The following is a 19,526-nucleotide window of genomic DNA, read 5'->3' on the forward strand; positions in this document are numbered from 1 at the left end:
CGTGAACAAGACCTCATTACCAAGACTTCAGATTCTTACCTTGGTTGAGCAACAGAGCTGCAACAGAGGAAAGGAAGAACAGATTAGTCATGCGCTCATTCTGACTCAAGACAGTAAACAACAGTGATTTACAAATCCAAACACAAGAAACATTTAGTCAACTTAATTGGGTTTTATTTTTTTCCTCACTCCCTCCAGCACATCTGCAGCAGGACCATCTAAACCTAGACCAGCACACGAGTCAGGGTACATGCATGCTTTGCCAGCACTATAGATGGGAAGTGCCTTAAGGAATGCCTTAAGGAATATTTTAGTCTCAAGTCCTTTCACAGCAGCTAAAAGAAACCTGGACACTGACTTGTCAACACGTGAATAATGCAAGTTCAAGAGTGAAGGTTTGTTACTTTAAATATGTTAAAAGGATTCAACTCATCATCCAAGTTTGATTGTTCATGTCTGTTTTGAGCTCTTACAATGTTACGATGTTAACAAATACAGTTTTTGTTTGTCATCACACTGTCTGATGTTGAATAACTGCACATATTTGGAAAATCCTGGAAATAGCGAGCATCTGAACGAGTCTACAGCCATGAAATCATATTAATCTCAAAGCACCTGTGTACACCTGTAAATGTGTGTTGCGAGACTCACCGGAGATTCCTCTCTTCAGCCAGCGAGGCTCCTCCAGGACCACATAGAAGTTTTCATGCTTTTCATACTCTTCATCATCGATGATCCAGATCTGGATAGTCTGACTACCCACCAATCCAAAACAAAATAAGAAAAGACCTTGTGTTATATCTCTTTGACCTCAAACACACATCTTCAACATCTCAAGTGAAGGTTGCTTACGTGGTCTGGTCATTGGTGAACTCCAGCTCTCCCCTCGCTACCTCGTAATCTTCCCCCTCTTTAGCGCTCCCCGACTCGGTGTGGTACGGCAGGATGACGGTGCCGCGAGCCCCAGAGTTGCGCACCACCGTCACCTCCATGGTGCCGACGCTCTCGCTCACGCGGATCAAGCACTCGCCGAAGGTGAAGATGCCGGCGTGGTCGTCGTCCAGGATGGTCACCGTGGCGACCAGGGGCTCGACGAGGCGCGCCTTGGGAGCGGCGCCCACCTCGTCGCTCTCGAACATCCCCTCGGCGTCGCCGACGCGCAGGTTGAGCAGACGCACGAAGAAGTGCTCGTCCTCTTCGAAGATGTCATCGTCGATGATGCCCACCTGGAGAGAAGAGGATGATGAAGATCAGTTCAGTTTGTACAGAAGTGTCAGTCTGGGTTTAGCAAGTGGGCTGTAAGTGTTTATCTGACGCTTTTTTAGTCCAAGTTGGCGAGAAATTCCCACAATATTGTTGCTACGGTGACATTGCTGTTTGTTATGTTATAAATGAAACAATTGAAGATACTATTTTCTATTGTTTTAAAAGCAATACATTGTTTAACTACACTAAAAGAAATCATTCCATACAACAACAAAAACATTTGTTTTGCAACATTTCCTCTACTATGATTTGACGGCTCCTCTGTACAAGGAGTGTATTGATGATTTAATTATCTTCAGTAACTCTTTGTTTAATATGATGCGCCAAAATAATATATAACAGGAGAAAAATAAATAAAACCATACTATATATAAGTAGAATTAAGGTTAAACAAATGTTACACACTGTGCTTTGCTCTTTCTAGCGAAAGTATCTTGACATTCTGTTCTATGTTAATCTTTGTATCCTTTGTCTTTGTTATTTGTCTTTGATCTATGTTCTTTATCTTTAGACTTAGATTGTGTCATCTTGTTCTTTCTTTTAATTTCTCTTTGTTCTTGTTCTTATTTTTATGAATAACCGTCTGCTGTGTTCTAATTGGAAAAAAACTTTTTCCCGAAGGAGACCTCCTGAGGGATCAATAAAGTTCTACCTAATGTTAGATTAAAAATGATTATACACTATACATATACGCCATACTTAAATTAATGCTAAATAATAATCAAAATATAAAGTATAAATTACTAGCTTCATCTAAGAGCTTAAACGTTTGAATACACATTCACAATCAATATTTCACTCAGACTGACACACTGTTTACAAGACAAGCTTGGAACAGAATTAGAGAAATGACACCGGTTATTTAAACATCTGTTCGTCTGCCTTTTCACACCTGGGGTAGTGAAACAAAGAGCGAAGCGGGACACACCAAGGATGGGGGGGGGGGGGGGGGCAGGAAGACAAAGGCACCCACGTAACCACGCAAGAGGGCAAGCTAGGAAGTTTCTCTGCAGGTGATCGAGACACAGACAACTTGAAAGAGCCATTTGCCGGAAAGAGACGACCTTAAATTTCCCTTAAATATAGCGATGTTTCTAAAGCTTGAGACCGTTTCTCCCGGAGCTATTGAACTGTAGAGCTGCCGGCAGAAAGCGCTTCTAATCGATCGTAAAGCTTGTATTTTGTTTGACTTGAAGCGCAAATAAACGACCCGTGACACTCTGCATTGACCATTTATCTCAACAAAGCAAAGTATTAAGACCTGGAAGTGACGGCGTGTTGGAGCGACTGGAACAAACTCCAGTTTTGACCGTTTTACTAACCTAACCTATTATTATAGTTTGTTTATTTGCCGTTTCTCCATCAGCAAACATCAGCAGCAAATGTTTCTCCAACAACACGGTTGGACGGACTGAGAATATCATCACATCTGGACTCACTCAACGTCCCATGATTTGATTTCACACAAATTTGATTTGGGCCAATCTTTGGGGGGGAAGTTGCTACAAGCTTGAAGCCGACACTGCTTGTTATTCCTGACCGGTCACAGCGCCGGGTCCCTCGGGAAGCTTGATGAGGCCTGGGATAAGGTTCACCAGACCACACACAGTTTAGAATCGAAACTATCATCAAGATGATCTGACCACGAGAAAGAAGAAAGGTAGGAGAACCTGGGGAACAAAACTAGCCCTTCATGTCTTCTCCTGGGCCAACAAGGTTGAAATGTGGGCAAAAATGTAAACAGTTTATTAAATTAAACAACACAAAATGTGACGTCAGATATAGAAGACATCTTGAACCACGGTGACCGCTTTTTGTGCTTTTTTTTTCCATCACTGTTTTCTTAAAATACCGGAGATCCAAGCAATGAATGCAAAAACTTCCAATATGAAATTGATGCAGAAAGATCTATGTATTTTCACTCAAACATATAGATGTAAAGATGTTAAATGTATTTGTTGAGTGTGAGCTGTTTTGCAGACAATTCAATTGCAACTTGTGGCAACTGTTGCTTTTGTAAAACAGAAAGAACCATCTGCAGTCGACATGTGGCACAGTTTTTATCTAATAAGAAGAGAATGTTTCTCACACTAATTGTCTTTGGAAAATCTACGAGGCCCCGCAGATGCCGACGGGAGCTCAGATTGCTTCGACTCCTGTTTTTAAATCACCTGCTGATGTAGGGCTGCGGCGCCAAGGCTCATTCTGCTATCAAAGCTGAGTCCTGGCAGACGGTGAGGCGTTCAAGTGTAATTGGTTTCTCTGACGCTCATTTCAGTGGCCGTGATCGATGAATCCCAGGAGCCTCAATTTAAGATAGACGACAGTGAACTTTAGAATACTTGCCGTCTGCATTGAGTGTTTAACCTCTATCGTCTTCACACTCACAGTGGCAGTCGCTGCAAGATTACCTGACCTCTGACCCTTTCATCGAGTTAAAAGAGAGATTAAAAAGTTCTAATGAGTCATTACACTATTAAGGTCATTACCTGGGTCAATGCAAAGTTCTGTATGAAGGCTTGATGGAGTCTACTGACTCCTTCAAGAAACATTAAGACGTTTTTATTTGTTCAGGCTTTTCCTTGATTTTCTGGAACTCCTGTTGTGTTATCAGTTTTTTCTTGACCTTTAAAATATATACTTTATTGAATATTGTTTTGATTGTTTAAGCGCTTTGTGACCCTAGTCTGGAAAAGCGCTATACAAATAAAAATGACTTACTTACTTACTATTCAGCTAGGAAGGTCACTTCAAGGTCACCATAGAGGTCAATATGAGAATTACCATAATAGTCATTATAAAGGTCACCATGATGCTCACAGAAGAATGAAAGACAAAAATTAAGATCGCCATGAAGGTTGCAAAATTATGAAAGACAAAATAAAGGTCACTATGAAGGTCGCAAAAGAATGAAAGACAAAAATAAAGGTCACTATGAAGGCAATGGAGGTATGAAAGACAAAAATAACTATCACTATGAAGGTCACAGAAGTATGAAAGACAAAAATAACTATCACTATGAAGGTCACAGAAGTATGAAAGACAAAAAAACTATCACTATGAAGGTCACAGAAGTATGAAAGATGAAAATAACTATCACTATGAAGGTCACAGATGTATGAAAGATGAAAATAACTATCACTATGAAGGTCACATATGTATGAAAGATGAAAATAAATAACACTATGAAGGTCACAGAAGTATGAAAGACAAAAATAACTATCACTATGAAGGTCACAAAAGTCTGAAAGACAAAAATAACTATCACTTTGAAGTTCACAAAAGTTTGAAAGACAAAAAAAACTATCACTATGAAGGTCACAGAAGTATGAAAGACAAAATTAACTATCACTATGAAGGTCACAGAAGTATGAAAGACAAAAAAACTATCACTATGAAGGTCACAGAAGTATGAAAGATGAAAATAACTATCACTATGAAGGTCACAGAAGTATGAAAGACAAAAAAACTATCACTATGAAGGTCACAGAAGTATGAAAGACAATAAAAACTATCACTATGAAGGTCACAGAAGTATGAAAGATGAAAATAACTATCACTATGAAGGTCACAGATGTATGAAAGATGAAAATAACTATCACTATGAAGGTCACAGATGTATGAAAGATGAAAATAACTAACACTATGAAGGTCACAGAAGTATGAAAGACAAAAAAAACTATCACTATTAAGGTCACAGATGTATAAAAGATGAAAATAACTATCACTATGCAGGTCACAGAAGTATGAAAGACAAAAATAACTATCACTATGAAGGTCACAAAAGTCTGAAAGACAAAAATAACTATCACTTTGAAGTTCACAAAAGTTTGAAAGACAAAAATAACTATCACTATGAAGGTCACAGAAGTATGAAAGACAAAATTAACTATCACTATGAAGGTCGCAGAAGTAGGAAAGACAAAAATAACTATCAATATGAAGGTCACAGAAGTAGGACAGACAAAATAAAGGCCACTCTTAAGGACTCCTCATTCATGAACATTCTCACGACGGTTACAAAGGTCAGTAAGAAGGGGACTTTTTTTTACAATGAAGGTGAACTTGAAGGTAATATTTAGGTTGTGAAAATTATTTATCAGTCTCCTCTGGTTGCAAAGTTAATGAAGATGTTATTAAAAAAGTGATCTACTTTGTAATCGCCGTGTTTCACTGAGATATACTGACCTTAATCTCTTTCCGAGTGTCACCAGGTTTGAACACCAGCGTTCCTTCGTTGTAATCGTAGTCAGACCCGGCGTTGGCGGAGCCATCCTCTGTCCTGTAGTCCACATAGAAGGTGTTCTCTCCCAAACCACCTGTAGTCAAGGTATCATATTATCAAGCTGGTTAATCCAGGCGGTTTGATTCTTCTGCAATGGCTCCGTATGCTACCTTGGCAGACGACGGCCAGCGTCAGGACTCCGCAGTTCTCCATGCACTGGCTGTGAGCGCTCTCAAAGGAAATCCGGCTGCACAGCTCCAGGTCTTCGTCTTCTGGTGCCTCTTCGTCGGTCACGGCTGTGCGGCGAGCGTTGTCAGCAGCGTGCTTCTTCAAGACGTTCCCTGCTCCGATCATCATACGAGTCGCCTGGGCAGAGATGACAGTCGACTCACCTCAAACGTCTAACCATAAAGACGTCTTCTCTTTTTGGAGCGTGGCCGGACGGATGAGTCTCACCTGGATGCGGTAGAAAGCTCGGCTCTTCTGCTGGTGCAGCAGCGCATAGTAGTTTGCCAGCTCCACCAGCTGGTCCAGCTCTTTGTCGGGATATTTCTGCTTCAGCTCTTTGAGGATACGAATCACCTTCAGGAAGAGAAGACGTGGAAAGAGGTCAAAGAACTTCCTTCATTCCTACAATCATTTAAAATGACGACATTTTGTCACCAAAGGGGGTCACATCCGAGTCTCTCCCAGTGTGTCTTTGGCATTAGAATATAAAATTGTTGAATTTGAAATTAAAAATGTTGAATCTTTCTATTTTGAAATGTTTTATTTTTTTAAGCTTCAAATTATTATTATTGATTCATTTAATTCAACAATTTCTAATTTCTTGAAAGGTTACGTTTTTTTTTGTTTTTTTTTTAAATAATTGAATTATCTTTTATTTATATTATCGAAATATATAATTGTATGTTCAATTATTTATTATAATTATATACTTTTAGAGTTTAATATTTAATTTCCAATAATTCAAAAATAAATGTTGTAAATTGAATTTTATAATATTATTTAATTTGTAGTCTTTTAAATTCACTAATTTCTGGTGACAATAATATATCGGCATGGTTTAAAAAAAAAAGTTTTTTATATATTGTATACTATCACTTTGCATTATTTTTATTGCCACCACAAAAAAGTACAACACTGGCAATACAAATTTGTGATTCTGATAATATGAAACTATATGTGTAAAAATGTAATTTAATTATTAAAACAAAAGAAATCAAATGGCACTGATATACTTCAAAGCTCTCACCTCCTTGCGGCTCTCGTCCAGCTCCTTGCTACTCTCCACGTTGACCATCGTACTGTTGGAGTTGGGAAGATTCCCGCCGGCCCCACCGGCTGCAACATTATTGGTTGCAGCGCCGGTGGCCCCGTCCTGTGCGACGCCGACCCCGCAGTTCTCCGCCGGCACCACGGCGCCCCCCCTGGGCGGGAACTTCCCGTCCATGATCATCTCCATGCCACCCTTGTTGGGGGTCAGGTCCCCTTCCGTCTCCACCACGATGCCGTGACGCTTGTCGGCGCGGTAGCGTTTGCCCATGTACTTGTAGAAGAGCAGGCGGCGATCAGCGACCCAGGCCAGGATGACGCAGACGGGGAAGTAGAGGAGAGTGACCAGTGCCTCCCACAGCTGGGAGGAAGAGGACAGGAACACAGAAGCTGATTATTCAAGTCACTTTCTTTTGTCGTTCGATTTCTTGTTTCGTTGGATGCGTGACATTAGCAGACGGGAGTCGACTTAAAACATACGATGGCTAAATGTATCCCATGTGGCGCTTTATGGCTGTGTTTATGCTCTTAATGTTCAGCTGCCGATTAGTCTGTGAGTGGAACTTGTTTCCCGAAGATGAGCAGCAACACCGAGTGAAAACATATTGCTGTGAAAATCACTTTACTCACATCAGCAGCAGCATGAAAATCACATTTTCATGTGTTCAATGCTTGACATAGTTACCAGCAGAAAATACAGACAGGTAGAGACAATAACATTGAAACAAACGTTTACAGATTGTTCTTTTTACTTCGGCTGGTTTATGGGTTATTTTCTTAAAATGCGGTACTATTTTTTCCTGTTTTTAACAATAAGTATTTAAAAGGAAACATTAATATAACAGTCGTACAAGAAAGAAACATTTCCCACCTTCAGACATAAATCTATTAAACATTCTGAGCAGGTTTCAGTTTTATAGTGCAAATAAATTTAATAATATTTATATAAGATGCATTTGAGAAATAACCTTGGTTCCTACAGCTCGAGGCAAGTTGGATTCAAGACTTTAAAGACATTTTATTACCATTAGAGATTTACTTTAGGACCAACTTTACGATTGTGAATCCCGCTTTTGTGACTGCGCGTAAAACTGTAAAATAAATGTTTATAAATAAATAAAACCCAGCTCTTTTGGAATTTTATAACTAACATAAAATCTTGTTTAACATGAGTTAAAGACAATCTGATTCAAGACATTTTAATGCCAAATAGTTATTTTAAGATTCATGTATTTAACGCCTTTTAAGACTTGTTAAAGATCTGCCGTTACCCTGATTCATTTCACAACATTTATTCAAAATTTGATTGAAAAAGAAGAAGTTTGAATCAAACATGTCTATGAAACCCCTTCTGGACCATTTAAAATACATGATGTTTGAGGCCATGATAAGAAAGAAACTAGACTCTTAAAACTATCCTCGGAGGTTAGGACGGAGCGATACTCACCTCCACCTCTCCCGGAGACATGACGGACAGGATGAGGTAGAGCCAGATGTAGGCGAAGATGCTCCAGAAGGCAGTGATGAAGAAGACTCGCAGGTGTTTGATCTTGCGTGTCTGACCGGCAGGGATGGTCCAGACGCAGATGCCGAGGATCACAAACATGTTGAAGGCGGCGCTGCCCACGATGGTTCCAGGTCCGAGCTCGCCGGCCTCGAACCCGTGACCACAGATCTGCAGGGACACCACAGAGAAGTTGGAGCATGTCTAGATGTATGTGTGTGTGTGTGTGTGTGTGTGTGTGTGTGTGTGTTTGTGTACCTCGATGACGGACAGCAGGATCTCGGGGGCGCTGGAGCCCAGAGCCATGAGCGTGAGATTTGAAACGGTTTCATTCCAGATTCGAACCGTTGCCACTGACGTTTCCCCGTTTGGCATCGTGATCGTCACTTCCTTCTCCTGGTGCCGGGAAAAAAATACATCGTGTTCAAAGCTGCAGTCATTATTTTACTGTTGTTCTAACACACCTTTGTACACTCGCACACACTCGGGCGGGCTTCGTCTCCAGAACCAAAAAAATGGTTTGGAGTTATTGGAGATTCTAGTTTTTTGTTTCTCTAGTCGGCTGGCCGGTGTTTTATTCTGCTTTACTCCTCTAGTATGGAAGTATAGCAGAGCCAGTATTATTAGTTGTATTTAACGTTATAGATGGTAAAACTTAAATGTTGTTTTTTTAAAGTGTTTAATTATTTGTTGAACCATTACATTTGATAATTGAAAGGTTGAATTTGTTTTTAATCAATAATTTAATTGAAAAAAAGATATACTGTACATTTCACAATGAATTACAATTTAGAAATAGTATGATATTCAAATTCTAATTATTAAAAAAAAAGGCATTTGCATCAAAATTCAATATGGCACTATTATACCAACATTTTCATATTTAATTTAAAATACTATTGATAAAAAATAATAATGACTGAATTAAAAAAATATATTTTAGAATTATTACATATTAGAATTTACTTCTTTATGTGTTAATTTTTTTTTTTTTAATTATTCAATTAAAATAAAATATTTAAATTCAAACTTTCAAAATATATTTTTTAATTAAATTGAAAATAATGTTACTATTACTATTCAATATAGAAATTATATAATTGTAGAAAACAACTACTTAATTCTTGTAAAATATTTCTTAATATTATAAGAAATTATATTTCTTAAAATCGAGTCAGATATATGGTGTGAAAATGCTTTTGAATGTAGCCATTAGTGCAACAGTGCAACACAGAACAGCTTGAACGTGTTGTGATCTGGATGAGTTGCAGAGAATTCTCCGGGCTCAAGTCCTGTCACACTGATTTCGAGTCACGGTAATCACGTCTTCATTTTCCCCCTCCATGTTTGTGACGCCGGCGTATCTCACCTGCGACGTGATGACCTCGATCGAAGCCATGAAGCGGTCGGCGATGATGGACACACCCAGGAACATGTACATGAGCAACACGAAGTAGAGCACGGCCCGGGCGATCTTCTCTCCCAGTGCCGGGTTGATGGGCTTCCAGACCGGCAGCACGATCCCGGGCAGGCACTTCGTCTCCTCCAAGCACTTGTCTCGCGTCACAACCGTGGAGCTGTTGTTGCTGTAGGCCAGCGACGGCTGGAACGACGACGGGAACATGGACGGGGAAACCACCCGGAGTCCCAGGGAACTGCTGGAGCCGCCGCGCTGGGACTCCGCCTCGCACAGCGGCAGAGGGAGGACGAAGACCAAAGCTAGGATCAGGGCTGAGAGAGGCATGGCGGCGGAGCGTGGGGTCTTCGGCAGACGAGTGGAGGCTCTGGCAGCGACTAGTTGACCTGCCAGACGACAAATTAGAAAAAAAAACGTTGAGATTTGAGCGAACGCTAATGCAACACGTTCAATCACCGTCTGGTAAGAGATCTTCTCATGTACGTCTCATACTCCACACGGTTCCATCAGCAGATGGTTGAGGGGAACCAACCGTGCAGTCTGTTCGCTGATTGGAACTAATGAACGCCGCTGCGGCTCCGACATTCAACATCGTGATTAGGTGACCTTCACTTTCTCTATAAACCCACCACGACGGCTGCCGCTGAGCTCGAGTGGAAACTGTCGGATGGTTAATTAAACCCTAGAATGGATGCTGATGGTCCGAGCGTCATTAGAATCCGTAAGAAACCGTTAACTGCCATGAAAAAGTCTTTACAAGAAACTCAACGAGAAATCAAACATCAGTACGAGGGGCAGAAAATGAAGTAAGGAGGTCAAGATTACTCTTTCCCGAAGCCTTCAACTGCTCTTTGTGGACTTCTCACGACAAGTAACCTGTCCTGGGTCTGCCCTATGGCCCCTTCCTAGTGATTCTGATCAGGTCTCTCTCCAGGATAACTGAGCTTTTATCTCTAAGACACCATGAAGAGACATTTTAAATAGACTTTTTTTCCATAAACTGTGTTCCCTTGTTTATCACTTTTCTCAACAACCCTCTCAGTAGCCGTGACCTGGACAGTTCTGTTAATGCTTTGCCGCCCAGCCAACCAATAACACTAGTCGATCACTTTTGACATAGCAACACAATTTAAAATATAGTATTGTAGCGAACAATCAGTCGTCAATAAATAGAGCAGGGTGTAGAATGGCATCATGGGAGGCCTCTTAATGAGTTCTGTGGTTGTGTTTATTTTCTTTACAAATAAATCAAAAGTTTGTATCAACACTGTCAAAAAAGTTTTGTTCCTGAGAGTAGCTTCATTAAATCCACAACACAGCAAGAAGATGGGAATTGAACCGTCATAAGGCGATGTACCACTGTACTACAATGTTGGCGAAAGTATACGGTCAATCCACCAATGATGGAGAGCATTGTCTTTTGGCTCAGCTCTTTTTTCACCACAACGGACTGATCTGTCTGTAAATCTCCATCTTTCCTAAGACCCCAGAGATAGGAGGACCTTATGCTCATCCTGAAGAGCGAATAATCAATGTCGTATGTTGTTGAAGGCAGAGGTTTAGATTAAAATGAAAATGGAAAATTAAATAAAATACTGTATTATGAAAATGTGTCTCTCATCGAGTGTTGCTTGGGTCCTAATTAATCTGTTAAGATTTTATTGCTCAGTATTGGTTGCCGAGTTTTATTTGATTCACGGGCAAACCGGCGATATAATCAGATATTCTGTTGCCATGGTGACAAGACCAGAGACTCCTTGGGGCGATTGATCCGCAGAAGTGGGAAGCGTGACTCATTAGAAGGGGCGGAGTAAGGCCGGAGAGAGACACACAATGACCCACACACACACACACACACACACACAATTCAATCTTCAGTCTCCATCTGTGATTCATTCACATATTCTTTAGGCTCTTTTGGATCAATATCGGAGCCTCCGGCACAATCTACACGACTGGTTAAACTAAAACAAAAACATGTTTGCAAAAATGAAAGACATGACTTGATTTTGGTGAATCCACTTTGGCTCAAACCACTTTTTCTTCCCTGTAAGTCATTTATTTTTTTCCTAAGTCACTTTGTGTTGTAGAACTTGTTGTAGATTGATCAATCTATGTTCCAAAGGAAGTGAGTATAACTTTCTATTCTTGTAAAATATTGATGATTCTGTTAAACAACTTTGATCTTCCTGAGTCAACATTTCTTAAACTCAGACACACATATATTTTTAATTAGAGGTTTGTTTTTTTCAAACGAACCATTTGTAACATCATGCCAGATCCGGGGCATTTTATTGTATTTAGGCAACAGATGATGATGGCAACGTCACATGACCAGATGCGACAGAACACTTCATTCACAGCGGGTCGGGTTCAGGAATCCTCTTGTGAGCAGGACAACTTGCGCAGCAGGAACTGTGGGCGGTCTACAATAATCCAATATATTCGGGTCTGGGTGAGAAGATGCAGCCGTAGCTGATTAATCAACGTCATGCGGAGAACGAGGTGTTTGCTGAGTCGCCGCAGGCAGCACCCGTGCATACTAATGTCAAACAAGCGTCTCTCCGAGAGTTGTGGCTTTTATTGTATTTGGTAACAGTTCAAGAATACAGAGTGGAAGTCAACAGGCTCTGAGCGACACAATTCTGAGATAAGGTAGAGAGGACATAAGTTCACCTAAGTTTTCTTTCTCTAGTTCTCAACTAGGTTTAATTCCACCGTAAAAAGCTTAACATGTAAAGGTTGTCGGACCTTTATTGTACTCAGTATGTGTCTGTTTGTGTTAGAAAAACTCTTTTCATTGAAATATTTACATTAGAAAATGTGCTTTGTTTTTCTGGAGATTAAATGTTGTTTACCATAACCACACCCTCTGCTGTGATTGGTCAAACATTGGTTGAAATTGTTATTTCACTGCGCATCTTAAACCATCATAAAGTCTCCACCTTCAAAAGGACTCGTTGTATAAACAAATCAGGCATGATTGCAGCTGGCTGGAGGAGGAGTGAAGCCATTTTTAGTCATAATGGACTCATAACCTCTCGTTCGCTGAGATTTCAGACGGGGGAGAACTTCATGTTGAGGGACTTACTGCATCTTGGTAGAACAACTTCAACATTTGAAACATGTGAGTCAGGAGAGTTGGGTTTTCACATTAGTTGATCTTGAAGATATAAATTCTTCAAAGAAAATGGCTTAATATTAGCATAACTCTGTGTCCATGCGTTAAGATAATTTGAGTTATCTTCGAATAAGTCGACTCTAGTCAAGAAGTAAGACTTCCTGACTATATCTACTCAAAACTGTAGAAAATAAAAATAAGAATACATGACTAACCTTTCTTAAAATATTGAAATTATATTATTTTGCTCGCCTTTTTTGACATGTTTTAAAATACTGGAAATTAAAAACGCTGTAAGGAAATAAAAAGTCAATTTCTTTAAATAACACATATTAACTGAAAATGCAAAAGACAAAAATCCTTTTGGACTAAATCTAAGTTTAATTCTGTGAAATGTTATATAATGAACCTAAGCTGCAAAAAACATGTTTTTACCAAAAGCATAAATCTTTTTTTTTAATATGACCCCAAAATTATAGAGCAGATGAAATTAGCTTTACCAACCCAAAATCTATTTCACAACATTCATTTGGATCTGTGGCTTCAGCTGCTTTGAATCGGCCATAATCACCAGAGAGCTCTGGATGTCGTAAAATATTTATTGTGACTCACATCTCCAAAAAGGATGGAGTGTCTCCACTAGAGGACTATACAGATCCTATCCACATCCTCCATCATGTAGTACACACACATGCACAATCGCAGCAGACGATTTGTGTCTCTCCCTTGATGACAGATGTGAAGGTGAAAGACATTATTTAAAAAGAGAGCAGAGTGACAACAATAATACAAACTCTCATCTGTCGCTGCTTCATCCACACTGTGCTGTGCAGCCGAGCAGTAAGTGCCGTCTCTCATAATCTGCTCTCTCTAATCTTCCACCATCAACCCACCATTTCACAGCATTAAACCATCCAGTCCAGCTGAACCGGACCACGATTAATATGAATCCCCGCTAAGTGGGGAGTTTAGTGCTGCTCTTGTGTGATTAACCTCTGGCGTGTCATGACCCAACATGTTCTGGACCTCCTGGTGTGGAGCTGGAGATCACAATGAACCTGAACTAAAGTCACATAAGCAAGAAACATGTCTGATGAGACAAACATGCGGCAAAGAGAGTGAGTAACAGGATTGTTTTTTCAAAGGTAAAAACAACTACAGTCAATCTAGTTCGATACTTCAGTACTATTGGCTTGTTATGAGTCGCATCTGTCACTGCACTACATTTTAATCCACTACAACCTCACACCGACTCATACAAATACCAGCGTCCACACAACCACAAAAATGTATGGTTCAGTTCTACATTATTAAGTCACTCCTTCCCCTCTGAATCCCTGTTCTGGTTCTCTGCTGCAACCATTTTTATCCATTCAGCTCGTTTCCGAAATGCGGGCTATGTTCTATCTTTCTTTTATCTCTTCCACTCTTTCTTTTATTTCTGTTTTTCTACACCATTCATTTCAATGGGGAAAATCTTCAACTCATCTTTCAACTCCTTCCACTTTGACCTACTACTTCTACTTTTACTACTACTTCCATTACTACTTCTACTACTAATATTACTACTACTTCTGCATTTACTACTGATTTTATTTTTATACTACTTCTAATTTTACTACAAATTCCAATTCTTCTACTTTAACTGCTAATGCTACTACTACTTCTACTACTAATACTTCTACTACTTCTACTTTTACTATTAATTCTACTACTACTTTTGTTATTACTTTTGTACTACTTCTATTTTTACTACTAATTCCACGTCTTCTACTTTTAATTCTAATTCCACTACTACTTCCACTACTAGTTTTACATTTACTACTAATTCTATTACTACTTTTACTTTCCTATTACTTCTATTTGTACTACTAATTACATTTATTCTACTTTTACTACTAATTCTACTACTACTTTTACTTTTCTACTACTTCTACTTTTACTACTAATTCTACTACTACTTTTACTTTCCTATTACTTCTATTTTACTACTAATTACATTTCTTCTACTTTTACTACTAATTCTACCACTACTTTTACTTTTCTACTACTTCTACTTTTACTACTAATTCCACTACTACTTCCACAGCACAGCAGGGTCAGCATTCACACTGCATTTTCATCTGGAAATGCACTCTTCCTAGTTTTATTTCAAGTTTCTTTTTTTGAAAGCATAACTGATCATCTCTGTTTTTTAAGTTAATCTCAAACACCAGCCGAAAATTTGCATGGCTCAAATCAAATCACATGTGATGCAGAATGCATATTTTATATCATGTAATCAATGAGTTCTAGGCGGAAACATAAATAAAAACCCCAAACACTTCACATACAAGTAAATGTATTTATCCAAAATATACAGTAAAACAAAATATTGTTTGTGTGTCTTCAACTGATCCCCTAAAATGCAGGACCTGATCCAAATAGATCTCTTCACTGTCATAAAAAAATCACTTTAAGCAGATAAAATGCTAGATATTCCCTCCATCTCCATGTTATGTCAAACGGACTTTCTGACGCGTGGCAGCAACTCAGCTGGTCATAGAGCGAGAGAGCTGCTGATCTTTCGTGTGACTGCGTCCCCAGATTCCATTGCCGCCTTTTTAAAAGTCAGGTCAGGTGATACACTCATTCGCAGATCGCTGAGTCACTTATCCCGGCGGGCTTAATTATCATGCATCACCACCAGGAGTTGGGGGGTCAGTTCTGGAAGAAGAGATTTAAAGTCTCTCTGAGCTACGATGCTGTCAGATGCGTTCCAACTCTGGAAATTAAGGCGCTTCAGCTGAAAATGCCAAACTCTTGTTTGGAACCAAATGGATCGTAAACATGCCCAAAACTGACATTTAACATTCTAATGTGAGTCTCAGGGTTATTTCAGTTGCCATGCGGAGAAACAGTTCTGCAAATGTATGCTTTTGTTCCAGGCCACCATCGAAACTGCAGCCAACTCTTCATCCAACTGAGGTTGAGAGCTACTGACTGGTCTCTCTACTCCTCTTTGTTCTTCGGTCTCTTCTCGTTTAATTACTATAAAAATGCAAATTCACATCACAAAACTTCTCTTCTTTAACACACACATACTTACTTATGTCCTTTTTGGGGGCGCGCCTCTCAATACCGCCCCTTTCGAGGACAGCCCTTTCTGAATGTGTTAAAGAGATGCTGGCAAGTGGAAAACATTACTAAAATGTTCCTGACTATGAAAACTAGTGGATATTTTTGTTTTAAGCCCCTTTTGTCCCATCAGTATTTGTACCTTGAGATTGGGGACAAATATTTTTGACGTCCATTGTGGGGACTTCCGCTACACACATACACAGACTGATAAATGTCTCTTTTGGGGTCCTCGCTGTCCTTTGGGGACATTCAATGTCATTACCTGCACATTCAGATCAAAGTGATGAAATATGATGTTTGATGGAGTAACACTGGTCTACAGTAGCATCATCTGTTGTGTCCTATGATGATGTGTCACAATATTATATATTGATAGAACAATCACACTTCATTCTGAGTTGAACTGTGGTGGTTTGATGTTGCTACTACCTCCCTGTGCCCCATGGCACGATGGGAAACTTAAAGAAATCTTAACTTTGAAGCTCTATAATTCGGTCATTGTTGGTTTGAAATGATCTGAAACTTTTAGAAGTTCTTCAAGTTTCATCCACAAACATGTTTTCTCGCGTTTCTTTAGGTGTTTCCTAAAACTACTTCCGGTTTGGGAGAAGCTGTCATTATGGTTCTACCAGCATATGATTCTAGAGGTTTCAGAGGTCATATGTCTGAGGGTCACAGAGGTCAAATAAGAACAAAAGAGCAACAGTCATGAAAAACATGGTTTTTGGCCCCTGTTTATGCTCTGAGGCCCCACAGGGTCTGAAAATGAGTGAATTGTTGATGAGTGTGAAATGAATGTTCACACTGAACTCGCTGAAGCCTGTACATTTTGGTTCATGTGAGTTGAGATACCTCAGACTTATTGTGGCCTGTTGTATATGAAAGGGATGATTCTATAACTTCAAGAGACTGTCACCTGGGCCCCTGAGAAACTAGGAGCCTGATATTTGATGTACATATTCTGATGGTCTTCTAGTATTTGTGTGAGCAAGGTGTCAAAGGTCACACAGACTAAGTTTCATATATGAGAAAAAGAGCAACAGTCATGAAAAACATGGTTTTTGGCCCCTGTTCCTTCTCTGTGCTAGCACGTAACGCTAGAATGCTAACATTAGCAAACTCATTTTGACGCTTGGTTGAGGCTGTGCTATGGAATTATTAATTTAACAACTAAACTTATATATTATATATATACTAATATATTTTAATATATTATTTGCTAGACTATGATGATCTGTTCACGCTGCTCATGGATGTTGTGTCTTACTTCTATCTATCTATTCATCGATCTTTATAATCAGACAGAATGTGGACCACCTTTGGGGTCACTTCAACACACTACCACTAGGGGCGTTTTCGAGCGATGCAATTCCACACACTACCAGTGGGGATGATGTAGAGGGACAATTGAGATTTTTAGACAGAAATACATTTTAGTGAATGCTGAACACGATCTGAATGAAAACTAATTGGGGACCGTGGTTTTCGGCCCCAAAGGGAACGACGTCCCCAAACAACTGGTGTGTGAGCTGGTCAAAGTCCCCTTTCTGGCCCTAAGTAAGTGCACACACACACACACCCACACACAACAAACGTGTGTTTGTGTGTATGTGTGAGAGAGAAAGAGTGTGGACTGGTTGTTGCTCAGTAGCAGGTTGTTGTCTAAGTGATGCTCTTTAGGGAGTCCCAGGAGAGTCTCACACTTACACACACCTTTTTTAGGTTTTGTTGAACTGAGACAGTTTAAAAATCACGATTTGGAGTCAGATTTTGACACACAACAACTGATTTCTAGGAAAGAACTCTTTTATTTTGGCGAAAAAAGTACTCACCAGCAAATTATCTTAACAATGTATAACAATAATGTCTTTCTGACATAAAGGATATGTAAGTTAGTAAGTAAGTAATTTTTTTTTTTTTTGTATAGCGCTTTTCCAGACCAGGGTCACAAAGCGCTTAAACAATCAAAACAATATTCAATAAAGTATATACTTTAAAGATCGAGATAATACTGAGAACACAACAGGAGTTCCAGAAAATCAAGGAAAAGCCTAAACAAATATAAACGTCTTAAGAAGTTTCTTAAAGGAGTCAGTAGATCATCAAGCACAAAGAGAGAGGAAGATTGTTCCAAAGCTTAGGAGCAACAGCCTGGAAGGATTTCTCTCCTCTGGTCCTGAACCTTGTGCGAGGAACCATCAGTAGATTCTGATCCACAGACCTCAGAGCCCGAGCTGGGGTGTAAGGCTGGATCAGATCGGTGATGTAAGGAGGAGTCTGACCATGAATAGATCTGAAAGTAAGAACCAGAATTTTAAAGTTGATCCTGAAAGAAATTGGAAGCCATTGAAGAGTTTTAAGGATCAGAGAAATGTTTCACTGTTTCACTGTTGTGTCTGCAACACTGGGAGGTTAATATTATTAACGTTGCGATGTGAGCTTAATGAGAAGATTGTGTGTCATAAACCTTAATGAGTTCAGTTGTTTTCCTTCGCGATGTCACTCTTGTGGACACTCTTCCATCATCAACTCTGGAACGTCTGGAGACCGAACCTGAGACCTTGGATCTCCCCTCACAGGAAGACGATCGTCAACACGCCTCCCACGCAAACCCGACTCTCATTAGGCAGAAGCGAGGTGAAATCAGGGAGCAGCCTGGTCTCAGAGCAATCATCGTTTGGTTGGCCCGGAGACAATCAGTGTCAGTCAACAGAGCGCAGCCGAAGAGAAGAGGACGATGGCGTATTGGAGTTCAGTGACCTGACAAGCTCTGTGGTCCCCAAACTGCTCGCATGACTCAACAGGACACGGAGAGAGGACGTGACCGGAGAATCAAGGGAGGTCTGTTGAACTTCAGAAATCTCTTTACGACTTTGTACCAACCAACCAATCTTTCCAAGTTGCTACCATTCATCCATCTACCAATGTTCGCCTGAGGAGGCCCCGACTCCCTTTTCAACTTTTCTGAACACAAAGATGTTCCCAGACTAAGCTGAAGTATCCAAACTTTAATTTCGAAATGCACATTACTCAAACAGGTTTTTTTAAGAAGAGAAATTAGAAATATTGGAAAGGAATTATTTTAGGAAAAAACAGAGCATGCGGACCAATCAAAATAAGAAAAATATGAGTTTAAAAAATAGAGCTAAAAACGTGTCTTCAACACAAGTGGATGAACATCCATAACAGCAGAGTTACTAAATAAATTCACCCTGAACATCCAAGACCTTTTCCATATATGCTGGAATGGTACAGTTATCATTGGTAACATCCAAAGATTCTTGGATTTCTTGGGGTTTCTGAAATGCAGTGTCAGCCTTGTGTCTAAGGGTCGTCATTATTTTTTAATCAATTTGTTTATTTTTTATTAGTGAAAATATACCACACTGACATGAAAGAGGACCGAAGAAGATCAAAAGAGCTGTGAACAAAAATTACAAGATCATGTAAACATTGGAAAACAAAGTAGAATAGTTTCGAAAAGTTATGAGGCTCTTTTTAAGGGTTTTGAAATGAAAAAGAAATATGGAGGAACCAGAATCATAAGGCATAGGTGTCAAACTCAATCACACAAGGGGTCAGAATCAATCTGAACAAA

At 39.7% G+C, this 19,526-nt stretch overlaps 1 protein-coding gene across 1 annotated transcript in view; it reads right to left on the reverse strand.

The window, feature by feature from the left end:
* Positions 1 to 19,526, reverse strand: part of LOC148075339 (sodium/calcium exchanger 2-like) — an 85,646-nt gene that overhangs the window by 7,781 nt on the left and 58,339 nt on the right. Inside the window, exons 4-13 of the mRNA XM_087795158.1 lie at positions 9,640 to 10,073; positions 8,529 to 8,666; positions 8,214 to 8,441; positions 6,747 to 7,127; positions 5,948 to 6,073; positions 5,662 to 5,857; positions 5,455 to 5,585; positions 853 to 1,226; positions 652 to 755; positions 40 to 57 (exon numbers count right to left, since the gene is read on the reverse strand). Of these exons, the coding sequence (XP_087651284.1) occupies positions 40 to 57; positions 652 to 755; positions 853 to 1,226; positions 5,455 to 5,585; positions 5,662 to 5,857; positions 5,948 to 6,073; positions 6,747 to 7,127; positions 8,214 to 8,441; positions 8,529 to 8,666; positions 9,640 to 10,014 (2,071 nt within the window). The 5' untranslated portion in view covers positions 10,015 to 10,073. The remainder of the gene's footprint in view (positions 1 to 39; positions 58 to 651; positions 756 to 852; positions 1,227 to 5,454; positions 5,586 to 5,661; positions 5,858 to 5,947; positions 6,074 to 6,746; positions 7,128 to 8,213; positions 8,442 to 8,528; positions 8,667 to 9,639; positions 10,074 to 19,526) is intronic.

This window comes from Callionymus lyra, chromosome 7 (assembly GCF_982586985.1).
Source record: "Callionymus lyra chromosome 7, fCalLyr1.hap1.1, whole genome shotgun sequence".
Lineage (NCBI taxonomy): Eukaryota > Metazoa > Chordata > Actinopteri > Syngnathiformes > Callionymidae > Callionymus > Callionymus lyra.